Source organism: Osmerus eperlanus, chromosome 12 (genome assembly GCF_963692335.1).
Source record: "Osmerus eperlanus chromosome 12, fOsmEpe2.1, whole genome shotgun sequence".
NCBI classification, from domain to species: Eukaryota; Metazoa; Chordata; class Actinopteri; order Osmeriformes; family Osmeridae; genus Osmerus; species Osmerus eperlanus.
The window spans coordinates 17,822,163-17,841,809 of record NC_085029.1 but is presented as its reverse complement, the minus strand read 5'-3'; the positions used below and the strand labels follow the sequence as shown (position 1 = coordinate 17,841,809).

Below are 19,647 nucleotides of genomic sequence, written 5' to 3'. Positions count from 1 at the left end.
GCTGACCTCCTGGGGTCTGGGTCCACACCTCTGGCCCGTGGGAGGGCTGGAGGCAGCAAGTCTGCTGGGGGGGCCAGCCTGGGGGGCTGCAGGGGGGCATCTTGGGGTACCCCACCCACACTGGAGTGAGGATTAGGAAGCACTGGCTAAATCCATTAAGCGTGTTAATCACTGAGACTAAAGAGAACAGGTGTAATGTATGTGTGCAGCTCAGTGGTTGGAGTGTTTGACTGCAGATCAAGAGATCCCAGGTTCAACTCTTCTGTGTCACTTTGGATACAATGATCTGCTAAGTGAATAGAAGTTAAGATAACATTATTACTGTAGATGCTGAAGTTTTTGCAAAAGATAAACATTTTGAAATCTTGAATCTCTGGGACAGGATTTGTACAGTTTGTTTTATTTAACCGAAAACTGTACAAAAAAAAATGTACAAGTGTTTGTCACAGCTAGTAAAAAAAAAAAAAAAATAACAACTTGCAATCTCATGCAAAAAAATAAATTAGTTGAATTTGAGTCTGTGGTGAGAGGACAGCATGCAGATGAACAGACACAGTTGTTGTCCTTGGTTACGGCCGGTAAGCAGTGGACAGGATGTCGCAGAGTGCCAACACCTTCAAACGAACTTGATTGACTACAAACGCAACAGAGGCCCTGTAATGTTTCAGTCTCAGCGAGGAGCCAGGTACCAGTCGCTCAGGATAAGAGCGTCTGCTAAATGACTAAATGTAAATGTACCAGGGGGGACGTGAAGGGAAGTATGAAAAATTATACAAAACTAAGGATCAATAGTGATACACTCAAAAATATACAACACATTTTTTTCAACAATAAAAAATATCAAGTTTATAGAAACAAATGCTGATGGTGACCACTTCCCCCTGGTCAACCTGAAGGAGGAGAGACGACACCACAGTTAGGGTCAGAGATGATCAGAGATGATCAGTTTCAGGATCAGAGACCTGGTTTAGTTTTACCTTGGTATCCACCATTCCCAAAGAATCCATTCAGCTGATATTTCTGTCCTTGACCCTCCTTCCCTCCTGTGGAAGGGAGAACTGATCAGCTCTTCTCCATAACAAAACTACTGGAAGTCCTCAGAGATATGAAACTACAGTCAGGAGATATAAAACTAAGCTAAAGATATTCAATTAAAGAGATATTAAACATCATCTTCTTAGTCTTCTGCAGAGAACCCCCCCCCCGCCCCCCCGTCGCTGCGGTTACCTCTCCATGATTTGCCATGTGGGTGGATGTGCAGCTTGAGGTTCTGCTGGATGTGTATCTGGTGGGGGAGGGGCGGCAGGCTGTCTGGCTGGGGGGGGGGGCGGCGGGGGGGGGGGCGCCAGCGACAGCACAGCCGTGGCGGGGGGGGGGAGGGACGTCTGAGTCGGTAGCAGGAGGGACGTCAGAGGGGAAGGAGGAGACAAGTGGGATGAAGGAGGGGAGGGGGGGGGGAGGGGGCCGCAGGGAAGGCAACCACTGGGTTAGGAGAGAGGGATGGAGGGATGGAGAAAGGAGGCAGGCAGGGTGAATGGAGGTGAAGGAGGTAGGAGGAGGAAGGAGGGTATATTAAGCAGAGGTCAAACAGGCAGCAGCATGAAGACAAGACACAGGCACATCAGGGTCCAGCTCACGCAAGCACATGTCCTGTGTGTCTGGAATGTGCCAAAGATGTCTAATAGAAAATCTAGAAAAAGACTGAATTGATGTAACGGTGCCCTTTGATTATTCTTAGCAGGAATTCTTAATAATTGAGATCCTTAAGTGTTGTAGTTGTACAGGTATCATGGCGTCGCTCGTCAGTATCGCTTCCTTCCTCTGTTACCCACCCCGGCTCTCCAACCAGGGTGTAGTGAGTGGGCAGTGTGTAGGGTGTGAGTGTGAGTGTGGGCAGTGTGTAGGGTGTGAGTGTGAGTGTGGGCAGTGTGTAGGGTGTGAGTGTGAGCAGTGTGTAGGGTGTGAGTGTGGGCAGTGTGTAGGGTGTGAGTGTGAGTGTGGGCAGTGTGTAGGGTGTGAGTGTGTGTCTTTACCTTCTGGCTGCATATGTCCGTTGATGTAGCCCCCGTTTCCTGCAGAGTGAGAGAGAGAGATTGTGAGAGAGTGAGAGAGAGTGAGCAGAGAGTGAGAGAGAGAGCAGAGAGAGAGAGAGAGAGAGAGAGAGAGCGCTGGGTCAGGCTGATCTCTCCAGACACCATCAGACAGCTGGCTGATCAGCAGAAATACGTACCGTATTTATCTAGAGACTTTCCCTCTCCCTCAACTACTGCTGCTGCTGTGGGAACCTCTCCCTTCACTAGGAGGGAGGAGAAGAGGAGGAGAGGAGGAGAGGAGGAGGGGGAGTAGGAGAGGAGGAGGAGGAGGAGGGGAGGAGGAGGAGGAGGAGAGGAGGAGGAGGGGAGGAGGAGGAGGGGAGGAGGAAGAGGGGAGGAGGAGGGGAGGAGGAAGAGGGGAGGAGGAGAGGAGGAGAGGGGGAGGGGAGGAGGAAGAGGGGAGGAGGAGAGGAGAAGGAGGGGAGGAGGAGAGGAGGAGGATGGGTTAGGGTATTAACAAAGTAACCAACACACTATTCACTAAGAACATAGTCACACTACTGTAGCACTACTGGCTGTTACCCACCATAGGACTTGCCCCCGGTCTCAGGCTCCGGGGGCGCAAATGGCTCACTGGGGTACTCTGAGGAGGAGAGAGGAAGAGAGAGAGACAGAGAGAGAGAAGGAGAAAGAGGGAGACACAAACAGACAGGAGAAATGAAAGCAGGAAGGGGACCTGTATGTGTGCATAGATCTTAGATGTCTGGAGGCAGGAGTCAAGATGGCTGCTGTGTGTGAGGGGGACCGACCATGTTGCCCCCCGCCTGGCAGTTCCCCGCCTGCCAACCCTCCCAGCTGGGCCTCGTACAGCTCTGGCTGGCCTGGGAAGGGGCAGGGCTGGTTAGCTCAGTAACACCAACACATGATGATTCATTTGTTTATTAAATATTTTCTTTGGCTCCGCCATCACAAATAATTCTGCGACTGGACTGTTGTCTAGCATGTCCCTGCCCACTAGCTAGCATGTTCTTGTCCACTAGCTAGCTCCTCTGATTCGGTCTACATGTCAGACATCCCAAGTCTCCCGGGTAGGTCCGGGAGTCTCCCACATTTCAATAGCGGCTCCCTGACGACCGCAAATGCTCTACAATCTCCCGGAAATCGGGGATTTTGTATTTTGAGCGAGCGAAAGACTGTCTAATGGTCATTTCTGGTAGAGATAGGTGCATATCGCGCGTCCTGAGTGCGTCAGGGGGGGGGGGGGGGGGGGGGGGGGGTACGTGCAGGTTGAGGGGGGGGGGGGGAACCACCTTCCGGAAATGAGTCTCTGCAGGTTGGGATGTCTGACAAGTTACCTCAGGGCAGCTGCTTTGTATCATTTACATTTATCTGGATGTTTCCATTTGTTGTGAAAGCAGTGAAATAAGAGTCTGTTGTGGATACATGCATAGATATATATAAAGACTAGATGTCTTACGGCGGAGTCTAGAACGTCCGCACATGTACTAAATGTCGTTATGCCACTGCATACTTAATTATGTTTTGTTTTTTTTATAGAATGGAAGTATGCAGTGGCATAACGACATCTCTGACGTTGATAACAAACCAAACCGTTTAAAAATCGGTTGAAAATTGAGCAAGTTATGGTCATTTAAAAAGTACATGTAGCACCAACACAATGTTATGGGTGAGCGAGTTGACTGTAGCAAGATGGCTGCCATGTGCGGACGTTCGACTCCGTTGTCCGGCAACGCAGACGAGACATCTACCCTTTAAATATATCTATGGATACATGTTCATCTTTGTGGTGTGATGTCATAATCAGAACTAATGGAATAGTGTTTTGTCCAATCAAATTACTTGTTCGGAACTAACTGTTGTATAAACAACAATAAAGGGACAGCTTAATCATCATAGAAAGAATGCCAGTCAGAACAGCCTCACCATATTTCCCGGTAGATTTCCCGTCCCCTCCGAGTGCGAGTGGTTCTGGTGCGAACGGGCCCTCCCTTCCCCCTGGCATGGGTCCAGAGAAGCAGAGATCACACGACACGCTGACATGCACAACACACACAGCAGGGCGGCGGTTGCCAGGTTTGCACAGAGCGGTTGCCAGGTTTGTCTAAACTCACCATATTTGCCTGTGGATTTTGCGTCCGGTCCCAGTCCCAGTGGCTGTGGATGGAAGGGCACCTCTCCCAGACCTGTGGAAACACAGCGTTATACCATCACACACCGCATGTTTAGACTGGCTGGACGATGCAAAGCACAGAGCAGGGGAACATTCCTGGAGCCTACAGATTCCTGTCAGACGTCTGGCCAAGAACGTGGTCGACACGACCAATCACACACACTTCAAACATTCAGGTCTTTTTTTGACTTATTTTTGGCACTTGAGGTTAGAGGTTGGCATGACACATAAACAACCGTGAAATATAATAAACTGAAAAGGATGTGGGGTTCAGAAGAGAATATCCAGATCACAGCCAGGTCACACTGCCCCAACACACACATCACACTACCCCCAAGATGTCTGTCGCTCAGCCAGCCTCATCCCTGACCTCTGACCCCAGGACAGAACATGTCTGCTCCACTGCATCGCCTGACCTCTGACCTCAGGACAGAACAGGTCTGCTCCACTGCATCTCCTGACCTCTGACCTCAGGACAGAACAGGTCTGCTCCACTGCATCGCCTGACCTCTGACCTCAGGACAGAACAGGTCTGCTCCACTGCATCGCCTGACCTCTGACCTCAGGACAGAACAGGTCTGCTCCACTGCATCTCCTGACCTCTGGACAAAACCTACCATAGCTGCCAGCAGACTGGCCATCGTAGCCAAGTCCCAGCGGCTGAGAGTCGTAAGGCAGCCCTCCATAACCTGCAGGTGGGAGGAGGGAGGGGGAGAAGGAGGGAGGGGGAGAGGGAGGGAGGGAGGGGAGGGAGCGAGCGAGAAAGAGAGAGGGAGGGGGAGAGAGAGAGCGAGGGAGAGGGAGGGAGGGGGAGGGAGAGAGACGGAGGGGGAAAGAGAGAGAGAGGAAGGGAGGGAGGGAGAAAGAGAGACAGAAAGAGAGAGAAAGGAGAGGAGTTGAAACACGGGTGACCAGGGCAGAGGACAGGATGATCTGGTGCAGTGGATTGAACTGGTCACCAGGAGGGGGCGCACTCACCATATTGACCAGCTGATTTCCCATCAGCCCCTAAACCCAGAGGCTCCCCAGCATAGGGCAGGGCTCCATACCCTGCAGAGACATGACCACAACCACGGTTGTGGTCAACCACACAGTTACCATGACCGAACTCATAACCACACAGTTACCATGACAATGACTATAATCATCACCATGACTACCATTCTCACCGTATGCCTGCAGCCGGATCTCCTCCCATACCAGCACCCAGCCCACCCTCCACCTCCACCCATACCAGCACCCAGCCACCCTCCACCTCCACCCATACCAGCACCCAGCCCACCCTCCACCTCCACCCATACCAGCACCCAGCCACCCTCCACCTCCACCCATACCAGCACCCAGCCCACCCTCCACCTCCACCCATACCAGCACCCAGCCCACCCTCCACCTCCACCCATACCAGCACCCAGCCCACCCTCCACCTCCACCCATACCAGCACCCAGCCCACCCTCCACCCATACCAGCACCCAGCCCACCCTCCACCTCCACCCATACCAGCACCCAGCCCACCCTCCACCTCCACCCATACCAGCACCCAGCCACCCTCCACCTCCACCCATACCAGCACCCAGCCCACCCTCCACCCATACCAGCACCCAGCCCACCCTCCACCTCCACCCATACCAGCACCCAGCCCACCCTCCACCTCCACCCATACCAGCACCCAGCCCACCCTCCACCTCCACCCATACCAGCACCCAGCCCACCCTCCACCTCCACCCATACCAGCCCACCCTCCACCTCCACCCATACCAGCACCCAGCCCACCCTCCACCCATACCAGCACCCAGCCCACCCTCCACCTCCACCCATACCAGCACCCAGCCCACCCTCCACCCATACCAGCACCCAGCCACCCGCACGATTAACCATGTAAAGACTTATTAAACATAACTCAAGCAATCTGATTGGTTCATGGCTGTGGTATTTAAACCATTCAGAGTTTTCATTTGCACAGTCAGTATCACAGCTGTTCTAGGTGCTGATACAGAACCAGTCTCACCGTATTTGCCGGCTGATTTGCCGTCAGGTCCTGGTCCGTAGGGGGAGCCCCCGTTGCCTGCTGGGAAGATCAGAAATTATGTCACAATGCAGAACATGGCAGAGATGATGTCACACTGCAGAACATGGCAGAGATGATGTCACAATGCAGAACATGGCAGAGATGATGTCACACATGCAACACGCACACACATGAACACACATGCAACACGCACACACATGAACACACATGCAACACACACACATCTGAACACACATGGAACACACACACACACATGAACACACATGCAACACACACACATCTGAACACACACGCAACATGCACATGCTCAGAACATGCATACAGATGATACAGAATGTGCAGGGAGCACAACACACACTACAAAGACCTGGTGCAGACGTTCACAAACAACACTGACACACATGCTGCTGGGTCTTAGGACCAGGCAGACGGCCACACCCACCGTACTTCCCCCCGGTGGAGGTGAGAGACACGGGCTGGCCACCGAAGGGCAAGCCCCCGATGCCTGTGGTGGAGCGAGAGAAGGCGTGAGGGAGGGCAAGGGAGAGAGGGGAGGAGGAGGCAGGGGAGAGGGTAGGGGAGGGGAGAGAGGGGAGGGCAGGGCAGGGGGGGGGAGAGGGGAGGGCAGGGGGGGGAGAGGGGAGGGCAGGGCAGGGGGGGGAGAGGGGAGGGCAGGGCAGGGGGGGAGAGGGGAGAGGGGAGGGCAGGGGGGGGAGGAGAGGGCAAGGGAGAGATGGGAGGGCAGGGGAGGGAGGAGAGGGCAAGGGAGAGATGGGAGGGCAGGGGAGGGAGGAGAGGGGAAGGGAGAGAGGGGAGGGCAGGGGAGGGAGGAGAGGGGAGAGCAGGGGAGGGAGACTCACCGTATTTGGTGGGAGACTTGGCCTCTGGTCCGAGGGGCTGGCCACCGTATGGTGATCCGCCCATACCTGCTCCGAGGGAGGAGGGGGGGAGGGGGGGGACAGAGAGGGTGAATCCCAAACATACTGACACACAACTTCCTTACTCTCCGGTCTCCCCCCCACCCCCATGATCTAGGCTTATCTAGATGATTAACAGCAATCTAGCGTGATCCAGACTGATCTAGTGTGATCCAGAGTAATCTCTAGTGATCTATAGAGATCCAGAGTGATCTCTAGTGATCCATAGTGATATCTAGTGATCCATAGTGATCTCTAGAGATCCATAGTGATCTATAGTGATCCATAGTGATATCTAGTGATCCATAGTGATCCATAGTGATCTATAGAGATCCATAGTGATCTCTAGTGATCCATAGTGATCTCTAGTGATCTCTAGTGAACTCTAGTGATCTCTAGTGATCCATAGTGATCTCTAGTGATACATAGTGATCTCTAGTGATCTCTAGTGAACTCTAGTGATCTCTAGTGATCCATAGTGATCTCTAGTGATACATAGTGATCTCTAGTGATCTCTAGTGAACTCTAGTGATCTCTAGTGGTCCAGACCTCCGTAGCCACCTGACTTCCCATCAGGCCCCAAGCTTGCTGGCTCCGGCTCAAACTGGCTGGTTCCTGTCAGGGAAGAGGAAGAGGCGTTACACCGCCGTCCCTGTCTACACTCCACGTCCTCCTCCCTCACCCACCCACACCTCCACCTCCATACAGTGTCAACATGAGGTCAGCTGTCGTACCGTCGAGTCCTGCAGGAATGATGGGGGCTCCGTTGTATGGCAGCTGACCAGCTCTAGCTGCAGAGAGAGAGAGAGAGAGAGAGAGAGAGAGAGAGAGAGAGAGAGAGAGAGAGAGAGAGAGAGAGAGAGAGAGAGAGAGAAAGCGAGAGAGAGAGCGAGAGAGAGAGAAAGAGAGAGAGAAGAGGAAAGGGAGAAAGAGAGACAGAGGAGGGGAGAGGAGGATGACAGAGGGATGAGCACTGAGAGCAGAATGGTGTTCATTCAGCAGAAGCCTTTCCTCAAAGCCATTTCTGTGGTCTGAGTCCCTGGGTCAGACAGAGCGCATATGAGCTTCTCACCGTATTTGCCATTTGCAGGTTCTCCCACGTATCCACCACCAAGACCACCTGGAATCAATAAAATCAGCATCTAAAATTATTCAATAATTCAATAATTTATTGCACGCCTTTTTTCCTTTCCCGGCTATTACTCACAACAAACGTAAGCAAATCTACAAAGCTACCATGGAGCAAGGCAAAAAAGGTTGTGAAAAAACGGTCTGCTCTCCTTTCCTTTCACTATGTGTGTGGAAAAAAGTGGAAAAAGATTGGATTTTTTCTCTCCAAATATTCGATTTGAAACACACCTGACTTGCTTTCTACCACCGGAACTCCTTGTCCTGCAGGAACAGAGTTGTAACACAGTTGAGACCATTTTCATGTTGCACTGTTCCGCACTTGCACTTTTGAGGTTCTTGCTGTTTAATTGTAACTTGTCGAACTACATGCTCTTATTGTTCTTCCCTTTGGGACTTATTTGCTTTTCACAATGTATGTTTCATGTTTGGCTACCCACAATGTTTGGGGCTATCTCGTTGTTATGATCAGTGACCTATGCTCTTTTGTAAAACTCTCTCTTGGAAGTCGCTTTGGATAAAAGTGTCTGCTAAATGCATAAATGTAAATGTAAGATTGAACTGTGCTTTCTTTAAGCACTATTTGTAAACCAAATAAAATAAATGTAAAATGGTACATTTCTAATAACAACACAGAAACAATATGGGATACAACATCTGAGACCTACCGTTGGAGCGACCTGCTTCACCTGGGCCAGCTTTCACTGAGAGAGAGAAATACATAAAACACTTAAACCCAACCTGCGACGTGCGAAAAGTTTTTTTCAACCTGTTGCAAAGGACTGATGGTTTGCCCCTTAGACTGATGTGCACGTGAACAGCACGGTCATTCCGTTAGTGCATGCACCCCTTATGGCTCCACTTGTACAGCCAATCAGAGTGCAGTCTGGGGATGCTCGCGCTGATGGTACTCAGTGGCGGGAATAGGACTGACGATACAGGTGGTTTTGACATTTCAGTTTAAAGATTAGAGTGAGAGAGTGTTGGAATTGTGTGCGTTCAGATACCTGTAAGTATTTATAATGCTCATTTGTTATGTTTAGTTATGCTGTTATCAGTCTGTGTTTGTTAGACACGGCATTGAAGTTGTTAATGCGTTTTTATGATCGCGGGTGTATATTCAATTGATGCCGGTGTCGCGGTTACATTATAAATGTGGACGTAATCTTTGTTAGCTAACTAGTGACATGTTCAACAATTACCTGTGCTGTTTAGCAGCTAGAATGTGATAGACTACGTGAATAATGTAGGAAGTAGTGTCACTTCAGTAATGTGAGAAACTTAAATGTGACAATATTACTATTATTAATGTGAGGTTGTCACTAGCCTTATATTGTGAGATGCCTATTAGTATGATCGCTAAGTATCTCTGTTGTATTCTGTTTCTAGCCACACTGTTGTAACCTAGCCACACAATACATCTACTTCAATACAATTGAATTCTATTCATCTCAACTTTAAAATAAACCTAAACTTTGGATTGTAACGCTACATCATCTCAGGCATTTTAATCAGATGCACTACAGTGGCTTCTAAGAATTTCTTACCAGACAACAGTCTCCATAACACAACCTTTCGAAACTTTTTTCTCAAAATATTTTTTAAAACTTTTATTTTGGACCCTTAAAATTTTTTTTTAATAAAAAAGTATTTTTCGATATATATATTTGTTTTACCTTTCGAAACTTTTAGGGGGAAATCTGTTTTTTCGAAAAAAGCGATATCACACGCGGAAGTAGACGAACATTGAGATGTTTCCTGTTGTAAACGTTCATGTACCTTACAGCCTTGATTAGCCTACCGTTAGCGGGTGTTCCTCCGTAGCCGTTACCCGCTCCGTAGCCCGCAGCAGGGTAGACTCCCTGGCCGTTACCGGCTCCGTAGCCCGCAGCAGGGTAGACTCCCTGGCCGTTACCGGCTCCGTAGCCCGCAGCAGGGTAGACTCCCTGGCCATTACCGGCTCCGTAGCCCGCAGCAGGGTAGACTCCCTGGCCGTTACCGGCTCCGTAGCCCGCAGCAGGGTAGACTCCCTGGCCGTTACCGGCTCCGTAGCCCGCAGCAGGGTAGACTCCATGGCCGTTACCCGCTCCGTACCCTGGAATGAACCAGGAGGCTTGGTATGAGATGGGTTACCACAACACACATCCACTAACTCAGGAATTATGGGAGTCTTTGTGAGCGATTGTGTGTAACCTGTGTGTAACCTGTGTGTGTGTGTGTGTGTGTGTGTATAGCCTATAGGTATCCTTATCTCACCATTTTGCTTTGGCTTCCCTCCAAAAGGATATCCCTGACCTGCACAGAAACATGAGGTGAGACAGGCAGGCTGAACCTTAAACCCTACATCTGATTTCAGTAGCATCTCAAATGGACACTGCAGGTCAACTCTGGTTCTGTGCTGCTGTGTGGTTCTTACCAGCTCCGTATCCGTTGCTGTAAGCAGGGACTGGATAGCCTCCACCTCCATTGCCTGAACAAGATAACACTGGGTTAGCTTAGCTACTGTACACAGCACTGGGCTCACACACTTGCCATTAATGGTAGATATTCTGTATATCTGGATGATAAGACTTCAAGTTATTTGTGTTTTAACTGTTAAGTGGAATCCCAGTTGTAAATTAAAATACTAGTGTAACTTATAACTGAAACATTTAGCTGTGTTTTATCAAAAGCGACATACCAAGGAGGGATTTGAACCTGTAATCTCGATCAAATATCAAACATAACAACCTGGTTTGGGTGCTTTGGCCCCACCAACATTAGCATATCCAGCTCCATATCCTAAAACGAGACAAGCACATTTAAAGAAGTCATTTAATTCATATAATTAAATTCATGCTTCAATGAACTAAATAAGTGCCTTAATTAAGTGGATTTCAATCTCTTCTGCCAGCATTTATGTACAGGTGTGAACCATGCATGCAAGACAGGTGTGAACCATGCATGCAAGGATCACAAATGATCGTAATGTTCCTTCATTCACACACAGGGTGCTCACCAATGGGTTTGGCTCCATATCCGTTAGGAAGACCTGCTCCAGCACCATGACCTGACACCCAGGAACACAGAGCCCAATCAAGCAGGACACTCACATGAACAAGATATAACACAAGATGAGACCAGGGGTCTAAACGAACACAGCTCACGTGATGACCGATGAGATGATGGTGAGCGTGTTATGTGTTTACCGTTTGGTTTGGCTCCGTACGGCTGTCCTGCTCCAGGCCCGTAACCTTCAATCACACGATCGGAGCAAAACAAGGTTTTTGTCAATAGCTCTCCAACATTTCCTTCCCGTTGTTTTAAAATCAGGTTAGTGGCCAAGTAGTGTTTTAGACGATGACAGAATAGAGGGATCGGTCTTCCAACATCAGACTACAGACCAGGGAGGCCTAACCCTATTCCTGAACAGTTACCATCCAGCAGGTATACACTCCAACCCTGTTCCAGAACAGCTACCGTCCAGCAGGTTTACACCCCAACCCTGTTCCTGAACAGCTACCGTCCAGCAGGTTTAAACCTACTGGAGGGTATCTCTCCAGGAGCAGGTTTGGAGTGTAAACTTACAGGAGGGTATCTCTCCAGGAGCAGGGTTGGAGTGTAACCCTACTGGTGGGTATCTCTCCAGGAGCAGGGTTGGAGTGTAACCCTACAGGTGGGTATCTCTCCAGGAGCAGGGTTGGAGTGTGACCCTACAGGTGGGTATCTCTCCAGGAGCAGGGTTGGAGTAAAAGAGCAGGGTTGACCAGCCCTGCTCTGCACAATAAAGGATGGAGGAAAGATGAGGACTGAGGTTAAGTCAACAACATGCACCCATAAACATGCCAACCTTATTACAGAGATGGAACATGCCAGAACAAACAAAAAACAACCATCCATGCGAACTGAGCAGGTTCACCCAGACTGACAGACTGAAGTCATCATGCACTTATGACCGACGCGGACGCAACGATGATCACGACATATGACTCTGATATGCCCCTCTGATCACCCATGTGGAACGCTACAGCTTGGCTTTACCATTTCTGGGTACTTTCACCCACTGTCCATTAGGTACTCCGGACGGTCCACAGTCTAGAGGGCCCGAGTTAGAGAAACACATTACACACCAGGTGAACACCCCCTCCAGACAGCAGCAACTACTCCAATGTACCAGTCCCTGGGACTTGTTACAAATACAGCAAGTCAGACTGGAGGCTGGTCTTGGTGGTATGAGTGTTTACCAGGGATGATTGGTGTTGTGTGTGTGCTGTGTGGTTGGCTAGGAGGGAGTGTTTACCAGGGATGATTGGTGTTGTGTGTGTGCTGTGTGGTTGGCTAGGAGGGAGTGTTTACCAGGGCTGGCTGGTTTGGGGCCATTGTTGTTCTCTGGAGCTCCACTATCTGTGGGTCACAAGGAGTTCATGAAACCAGACTGACCCGTCAATACTACTTTGTTGTTTCTCAGCACACTTCAAACCAGGACACCAGACCCCTCACAAACTTACACGGAAGATGGTAATCGCAATGTCAGTTTAAAATCCAGTTTTGACATCTTAACATTGATTAAATCAGATTACAGTAGAAAATACCAGCGGATTTTCGATCAGTCTTCAAAAAGCAGCAAATCTAGCACTTTGTCGGTCATAACTTCAAGTAAAATTATTGTCCTTGTCAGTCATGTTATTGGAGGCCATAAGGAATTATAACTATTGTTATTGTAAATTAACAACTGATAACTACCAGGACAGGGGTCATGAACACATACTTTTTTGGGAACAGATAAAAGTATAATTTCAGCTATCCATGCTGAATTTCAGTCAAACACAACATAAAAAGGTGCACAAAAATAAAACATTGCACATGCAACATGAGGAGAACGCTGACTGGGCAACAATTGTCATGACAACAATACACAATCAAATGAACAGACATATGAATGATGCTTCTAATGCGACATGTTCAAACCAGGCTGGTCGGTCAGTGATCCCACTCCCAGCAGCCTGGAATAGAACTTGTGGACAAGACAAACTCAACACACCAAAACACACATCACACATGCACTAAACATTACACAGGTGCGGGACACGCTTAGACATGTACAAGGACCAGAGATTCACCTGGGTGACACGCATGCTCTGTACAGACTCCCCGGAGCCGCCCCAACACACACACATGTAACAGGTCAGGCTTTACCAGGACTCCCCACTTTAGAGTTCTGCTGCAGTTCGTGCTCTGGAGCCGGGAGCAAAGGGCCCTCCCCAGGCGCCTCTCCAGGGGCCTCCCCAGGGGCCTCCCCAGGGGCCTCTCCAGGGGCCTCTCCAGGGGCCTCCCCAGGCGCCTCTCCAGGGGCCTCCCCAGGCGCCTCCCCAGGGCCCTCCCTGTTTGCTGCGTCCGGCCCCATGTCCTCTGGTGTCTCCTCCGGGGCAGCAGGTTCAGGGGGAAACGCACCTTCGGGGTAGGAGGGGCCTCCACCGTCAGGAGCCTGAGCTTCGGGGGCCCCTTTAGCTTTGTCCCCGTTTTCCTCGGGGACGGCACTTCCAGTGACATAACCTGAAGGTCACACACTCATCAGCTGGAGCAGCCTGTAGGACGGCTGTTCCAGCTGTCAAGAGATCCTGGAGACTGTCGGCAGGGCTTTTTAACTGCTGTCTATGGAGGGCTTAGTTACAGTCATTTGATTGATTTGGACTGGATTAGCACAGGGTTTTACATCTAATATGAAATATGGCTCATTTACATGAAGGACCCCAGTGCTGATGTTAATTCATGTGTATTCAAATAAACATAAATACTGGTGGGTTGGGAAATAAATGGGGGCCATTAACCAGCTACATACCTTTTCTCTATAACCTACAGTATACCTATTATAACATGAGAACAGCATAAAAGGCATTTAAAAATAATATACAAATGAGGAACATTAAATTAGTTCATTCTGACATTGACAAGTCTATCGCATTAACCAAAGCAAATTAGTTAAGTTCAACATTGCAATGTAACAAGAAGGCCACACAAATGATTCAGACACAACAGAACAAGACTTCTGAAAAGACATCTAGTCCATCCATGCAACAACATGCGTCGAGATGACAACTTTTGCTCAGACTAACCTTATATTTCTTTGCTTATCAATAGCATGCAATCTCTCTGATGAAGTGGTCTCAAACTACAGTGCATGCATCCTAACTGAACAAGCCAACAGTTCCAGACACAGAGACAGAATTCTACTGAGAACACAGAACACAGACACAAACATCACTACGTAGAAGCATTGAACACCTCAGGTTGTTCTCATAATCTCAATGGATTTTATAATATTCTCTGAAACCTATCAAATAGGATCAAAAGTCTTATTGCAACAATAATTTGCAATTTGCTCAAATGTAGCTTTACATTTTAACTTAAGAGAACATCCTTTAACCCTTGTGTTATCTTCGGGTCATTCTGACCCATCAGTCATTGTGACCCACCGTCGTATTGCGACAAATTTACCTCATACAAAAACAAAGTGAAGCATTTTCTTTTAACTGTCGGGCTGTCTCAGACCCCCCACATTGGAATGGTTAAAAGAAAATTATTTTTATTTGTTTTTGTATTGGGTAAAATTGGGTAAACACAACAATGGTTCGTTATGAACCTTTGGGTCATGTGACCCGAAGGCAGCACGAGGGTTAAATGATCTGAGAAAACACGGACAAGGACATTTACCAAGACTTTCTATGGGTAAGGGCACTTGTCCATTGGGCACCACACCTCCTGCACCACCTAAAGACCACAAAGTCGTCAGTGTTTTGGATTTAAGTATAGTTTCCTTTCTATTTCCATTTAACAAATACATTTGCCGTGCAATACCTCAGACCCCAGGTTTAAAGTGAAACAGCAACAAATACTTCAATATACTGATTCAAAAACACATGCATTCAGTATCTCCTAGTGAAACAGTATTTAACAGAGTCGATAATCCCAAAGATTGACGTGCACATGATGTAAAAACCTCAGTTTTCATTGTTCCGCTGAGTAACAAAAAGAAACACTGCAGAGTGATGTCAGTCCTACCAGAGCACCATCACCAGACCCATGCTGATGGTTACTGCTGAGGGGGGGGGGGTTACTACTGGCTCAGAAAGGGTCCGTGGAGGGGGGGGGGACAAATTGGAGTCTCTTCAGACACTATTACAGACAGCTGAACCATTGACTGTGATTGGTCCAACACCCGTTCATTTTCATCAGTGCTAAATTTATGCTAAAGGCGACTGTCATGAACAACAGGAGCATTCTTTGCTGATATTTGTACAGATTTCAAAATTACTTCAGTATCTTTCATTGAGACTCCCAGTTTTAAGTACTTACAAGTAGTTACCAATGCATGCCATTAAACGCACCACACCACCTCATGGACATGCAGAGAATCTTAAATGTTTACCCATATTCGGTACTTTGGGGGCCTTTCCTTGAGGCACTGCAGGTGCCACTGGCTTTGGAGCCTTCCCCTGGGGAACCACTGGTGCTGGTTCTGGTGCTGGTTTGGGGTAGGGTTTGCCCTGGGGGACCACTGGTGCTGGTTCTGGGGCTGGCTTGGGGTAGGGCTTCCCTTGGGGAACCACTGGTGCTGGTTCTGGTGCTGGCTTGGGGTAGGGCTTCCCTTGGGGAACTACTGGTGCTGGTTCTGGTGCAGGCTTGGGGTAGGGCTTTCCTTGGGGAACCACTGGTCCTGGTTCTGGTGCTGGCTTGGGGTAGGGCTTCCCTTGGGGAACTACTGGTGCTGGTTCTGGTGCAGGCTTGGGGTAGGGTTTGCCCTGGGGAACCACTGGTGCTGGTTCTGGTGCAGGCTTGCGGTAAGGTTTGCCCTGGGGAACTACTGGTGCTGGTTCTGGTACAGGCTTGGGATAGGGTTTACCTTGGGGAACCACTGGTGCTGGTTCTGGTGCAGGCTTGGGGTAGGGCTTACCCTGGGGGATGACTGGCGCTGGTTTAGGGTACTTTCCCTGGGGAATCACTGGTCCTGGTGTTGCAGCCTCACCCTGTGGCACCACAGGGGGTGCTGGAGGCTTCGGGTATTTTCCTTGTGGTACGACTGGCTCAGGCGCTGGTGCCTGTCCCTTGGTGCTTGGCTCTTTCGATTCTAGCAGAGCAGGAGTCGGAACCTCAGGAGAAAGAACTTCACCTTTGGGTCCCTTTCCATTTCCGTTTGGTTCACCACCAACTTTACCCTGACCATAACCTAGGGACCAGAACACAATCACTTTGTACAGCAAATAGTGCGATGGGTAAAACATGCTTGATTGCGAGATCCGTTAGAGGACAGCAGGCAGGAGAGTCCCAACAAAACATACAACAGACGATTGACCCAAAACACGCCACCGGAACACATGCAAACATACAACACATGCTTTAAACGCCACAACACTCAACTGATTAGCCGTTACGTCAATGATTAAAGACATGCACCATAACACATTTGAGACAGTTGCTTAAGACAAAACAAACATGAAGACATCTGATGTTAACCAGCATAATAAATTGGATCAATGGGACAAACAGGAATGCGGGAGGACAACACACAGCATTTACCAGGTTTGGCTACTTGAGCCACTCCATTCGGTACCCCTGCAGGAACACCATACCCTAGGAACCACAAGCGTGTTCAGCCATTCACTCACAAACACAAACTTGGTTGCAATGTGAAGGCATACAGTAAGACTGATAGCTTATGAACATTATAAAAACTACTCAAGGAAGATGGACACTGGAATATCGAAAGCATGAAAACAGAGGTCTTCAACGAACAACGCATCTACGCAAGGTGAGTGCTTACCACCATTTGGTGCATTGCCACCTCCATTAGCTGCCCCTGCTCCAACACCTTTGGAGTTAGACTGTGGTTTGGGTGCCCCATTGCCATAACCTATGAACCAAAAAATTGAATTAATACCTTCAATAACAAATGGTAAGTTGGGACATACTTCTTGATCTTCTTCAGAACAGAAAAAGTGACCTGGTTTGACTCCTCCATTGGGGTATCCAGCTCCAGGACCATAGCCTAAACATGGAAGAAACAATGTTGTGAAGCTATCATTAGATTCTCTGCATGGAAAAGTTTGACACAGTTTGTCACTTTCTTTGAAGTGACAATATCTGTACCTAACTTTGAAGGCAGCAATGTGTATATCCGTTGCTTGATTATCTCGAGAAGTTGAATATGAAGTTGAAATTTGTGTATTGCTCAGGACCAAGGACGACCCAAGTGTCGACTGGTAAATTGTTTGGATGACAGATTTTGCAACAAATACATATAACCATGCACACATTTCGTGAGAATGGGCACTGCACTAGCATTTGCTGTCAACGGGCCAAGCTCTAGTGTTTGACAACACCAGAAGAACTACTGAAGACTAGACACAACCATGGGTGGAGATTTACCATTCGGTTTTGCTCCATATCCATTGGGTGCTCCTCCAGCTCCTGCACCATAACCTTGAGAAGAAACAAGACCACCGTACGGTGAGTGCTGGTCCAGTCTGCTTGGAACAAAGATACCTTGAATTGTCTGTTTACCATGTACCTGGTTTTGGTGCTTTTGCACCCCCATTTGGATATCCATACCCTAAATGCCAGAAAAGAAGGAATCATGTCATAACCATTTCCAAACAGTACATATAGCAACACATTCCTTTAATGAGGCAGGGAAAGATCCCCCTTACCGTTGGGCCTGGGTGCATACCCATTGGGTACACCACCATAACCTGAAGCTAAAACAAACAAGAGATCTATTGTAATGTTATGTTTTCAACCCCACCAGTGACACTGCAAAATGTGCGAATTAGCAAATGGCTGCAACTAAGATCCACAACTAGCCGGTGCAAAGCCCACTAGTACCTGGCTTGGGAGCTTTGGCCCCTCCATTGGGATATCCATAACCTGGGAAATTAAAAGATACACACACCAATTTAGGACAGCATTCTGTACCATCACTGAAGACGTTTGGTGACTGACCATCATAAAGACATGAATGTGCTTTGCAGTCAGGTAGAGGACCAGGGTGATATTTACCATTGGGACGACCGTTACCATTGGCAGCACCAGCTCCTGCACCATAGCCTTGAATCACCACCACAAGACAAGAAGCAGCCATGAACAAACGATACGCAGCCGTTCTTCATGTGAAATGAAGCAGTGGCACAGTGGACCTACCATTGGGTTTGGCACCCTGTCCATTAGGCACACCAGCTCCTGCACCATAGCCTAGAATCACCACCACAAGACAATACTCTTAAAACTAGCAATAGACTATATAGTTGTTTTTTATTTACACGCAGTGGCACAGTGGACCTACCATTGGGTTTGGCACCCTGTCCATTAGGCACACCAGCTCCTGCACCATAGCCTAGAATAACCACCACAAGACAATACTCTTAAAACTAGCAATAGACTATATAGTTGTTTTTTATTTACACGCAGTGGCACAGTGGACCTACCATTGGGTTTGGCACCCTGTCCATTAGGCACACCAGCTCCTGCACCATAGCCTAGAATCACCATCACAAGACAATACTCTTAAAACTAGCAATAGACTATATAGTTGTTTTTTATTTACACGCAGTGGCACAGTGGACCTACCATTGGGTTTGGCACCCTGTCCATTAGGCACACCAGCTCCTGCACCATAGCCTAGAATCACCACCACAAGACAATACTCTTAAAACTAGCAATAGACTATATAGTTGTTTTTTATTTACACGCAGTGGCACAGTGGACCTACCATTGGGTTTGGCACCCTGTCCATTAGGCACACCAGCTCCTGCACCATAGCCTAGAATAACCACCACAAGACAATACTCTTAAAACTAGCAATAGACTATATAGTTGTTTTTTATTTACACGCAGTGGCACAGTGGACCTACCATTGGGTTTGGCACCCTGTCCATTAGGCACACCAGCTCCTGCACCATAGCCTAGAATAACCACCACAAGACAATACTCTTAAAACTAGCAATAGACTATATAGTTGTTTTTTATTTACACGCAGTGGCACAGTGGACCTACCATTGGGTTTGGCACCCTGTCCATTAGGCACACCAGCTCCTGCACCATAGCCTAGAATCACCATCACAACATTTAGCCTTAAACTAGCAATAGACTATATAGTTGTTTTTTTATTTACACGCAGTGGCACAGTGGACCTACCATTGGGTTTGGCACCCTGTCCATTAGGCACACCAGCTCCTGCACCATAGCCTAGAATCACCATCACAACATTTAGCCTTAAACTAGCAATAGACTATATAGTTGTTTTTTATTTACACGCAGTGGCACAGTGGACCTACCATTGGGTTTGGCACCCTGTCCATTAGGCACACCAGCTCCTGCAC

The 19,647-nt window shown here is 48.5% G+C and overlaps 1 protein-coding gene across 1 annotated transcript; it reads right to left on the bottom strand.

The window, feature by feature from the left end:
* Window positions 1-370: 370 nt before the first annotated feature.
* LOC134031715 (collagen alpha-1(III) chain-like) lies at window positions 371-18,659 on the bottom strand. The gene is made up of 36 exons (XM_062475417.1): window positions 18,612-18,659; window positions 18,470-18,520; window positions 18,329-18,376; window positions 18,155-18,196; window positions 17,980-18,027; window positions 17,841-17,882; window positions 17,665-17,752; window positions 17,094-17,183; window positions 16,850-16,903; window positions 15,702-16,499; window positions 12,632-12,679; window positions 12,317-12,370; window positions 11,485-11,529; window positions 11,295-11,345; window positions 11,027-11,077; window positions 10,713-10,766; window positions 10,553-10,591; window positions 10,098-10,391; window positions 8,965-9,000; window positions 8,528-8,560; window positions 8,241-8,288; window positions 7,903-7,959; window positions 7,718-7,783; window positions 7,112-7,177; window positions 6,694-6,756; window positions 6,231-6,290; window positions 5,203-5,274; window positions 4,842-4,913; window positions 4,166-4,237; window positions 3,978-4,049; window positions 2,843-2,914; window positions 2,620-2,676; window positions 2,231-2,296; window positions 2,034-2,072; window positions 978-1,043; window positions 371-890 (listed from the first exon to the last, which is right to left on the bottom strand). The coding sequence occupies exons 1-36, from the start codon at window positions 18,657-18,659 to the stop codon at window positions 886-888; spliced, it is 2,967 nt and encodes a 988-aa protein (XP_062331401.1). The 3' UTR covers window positions 371-885.
* Window positions 18,660-19,647: the final 988 nt, after the last annotated feature.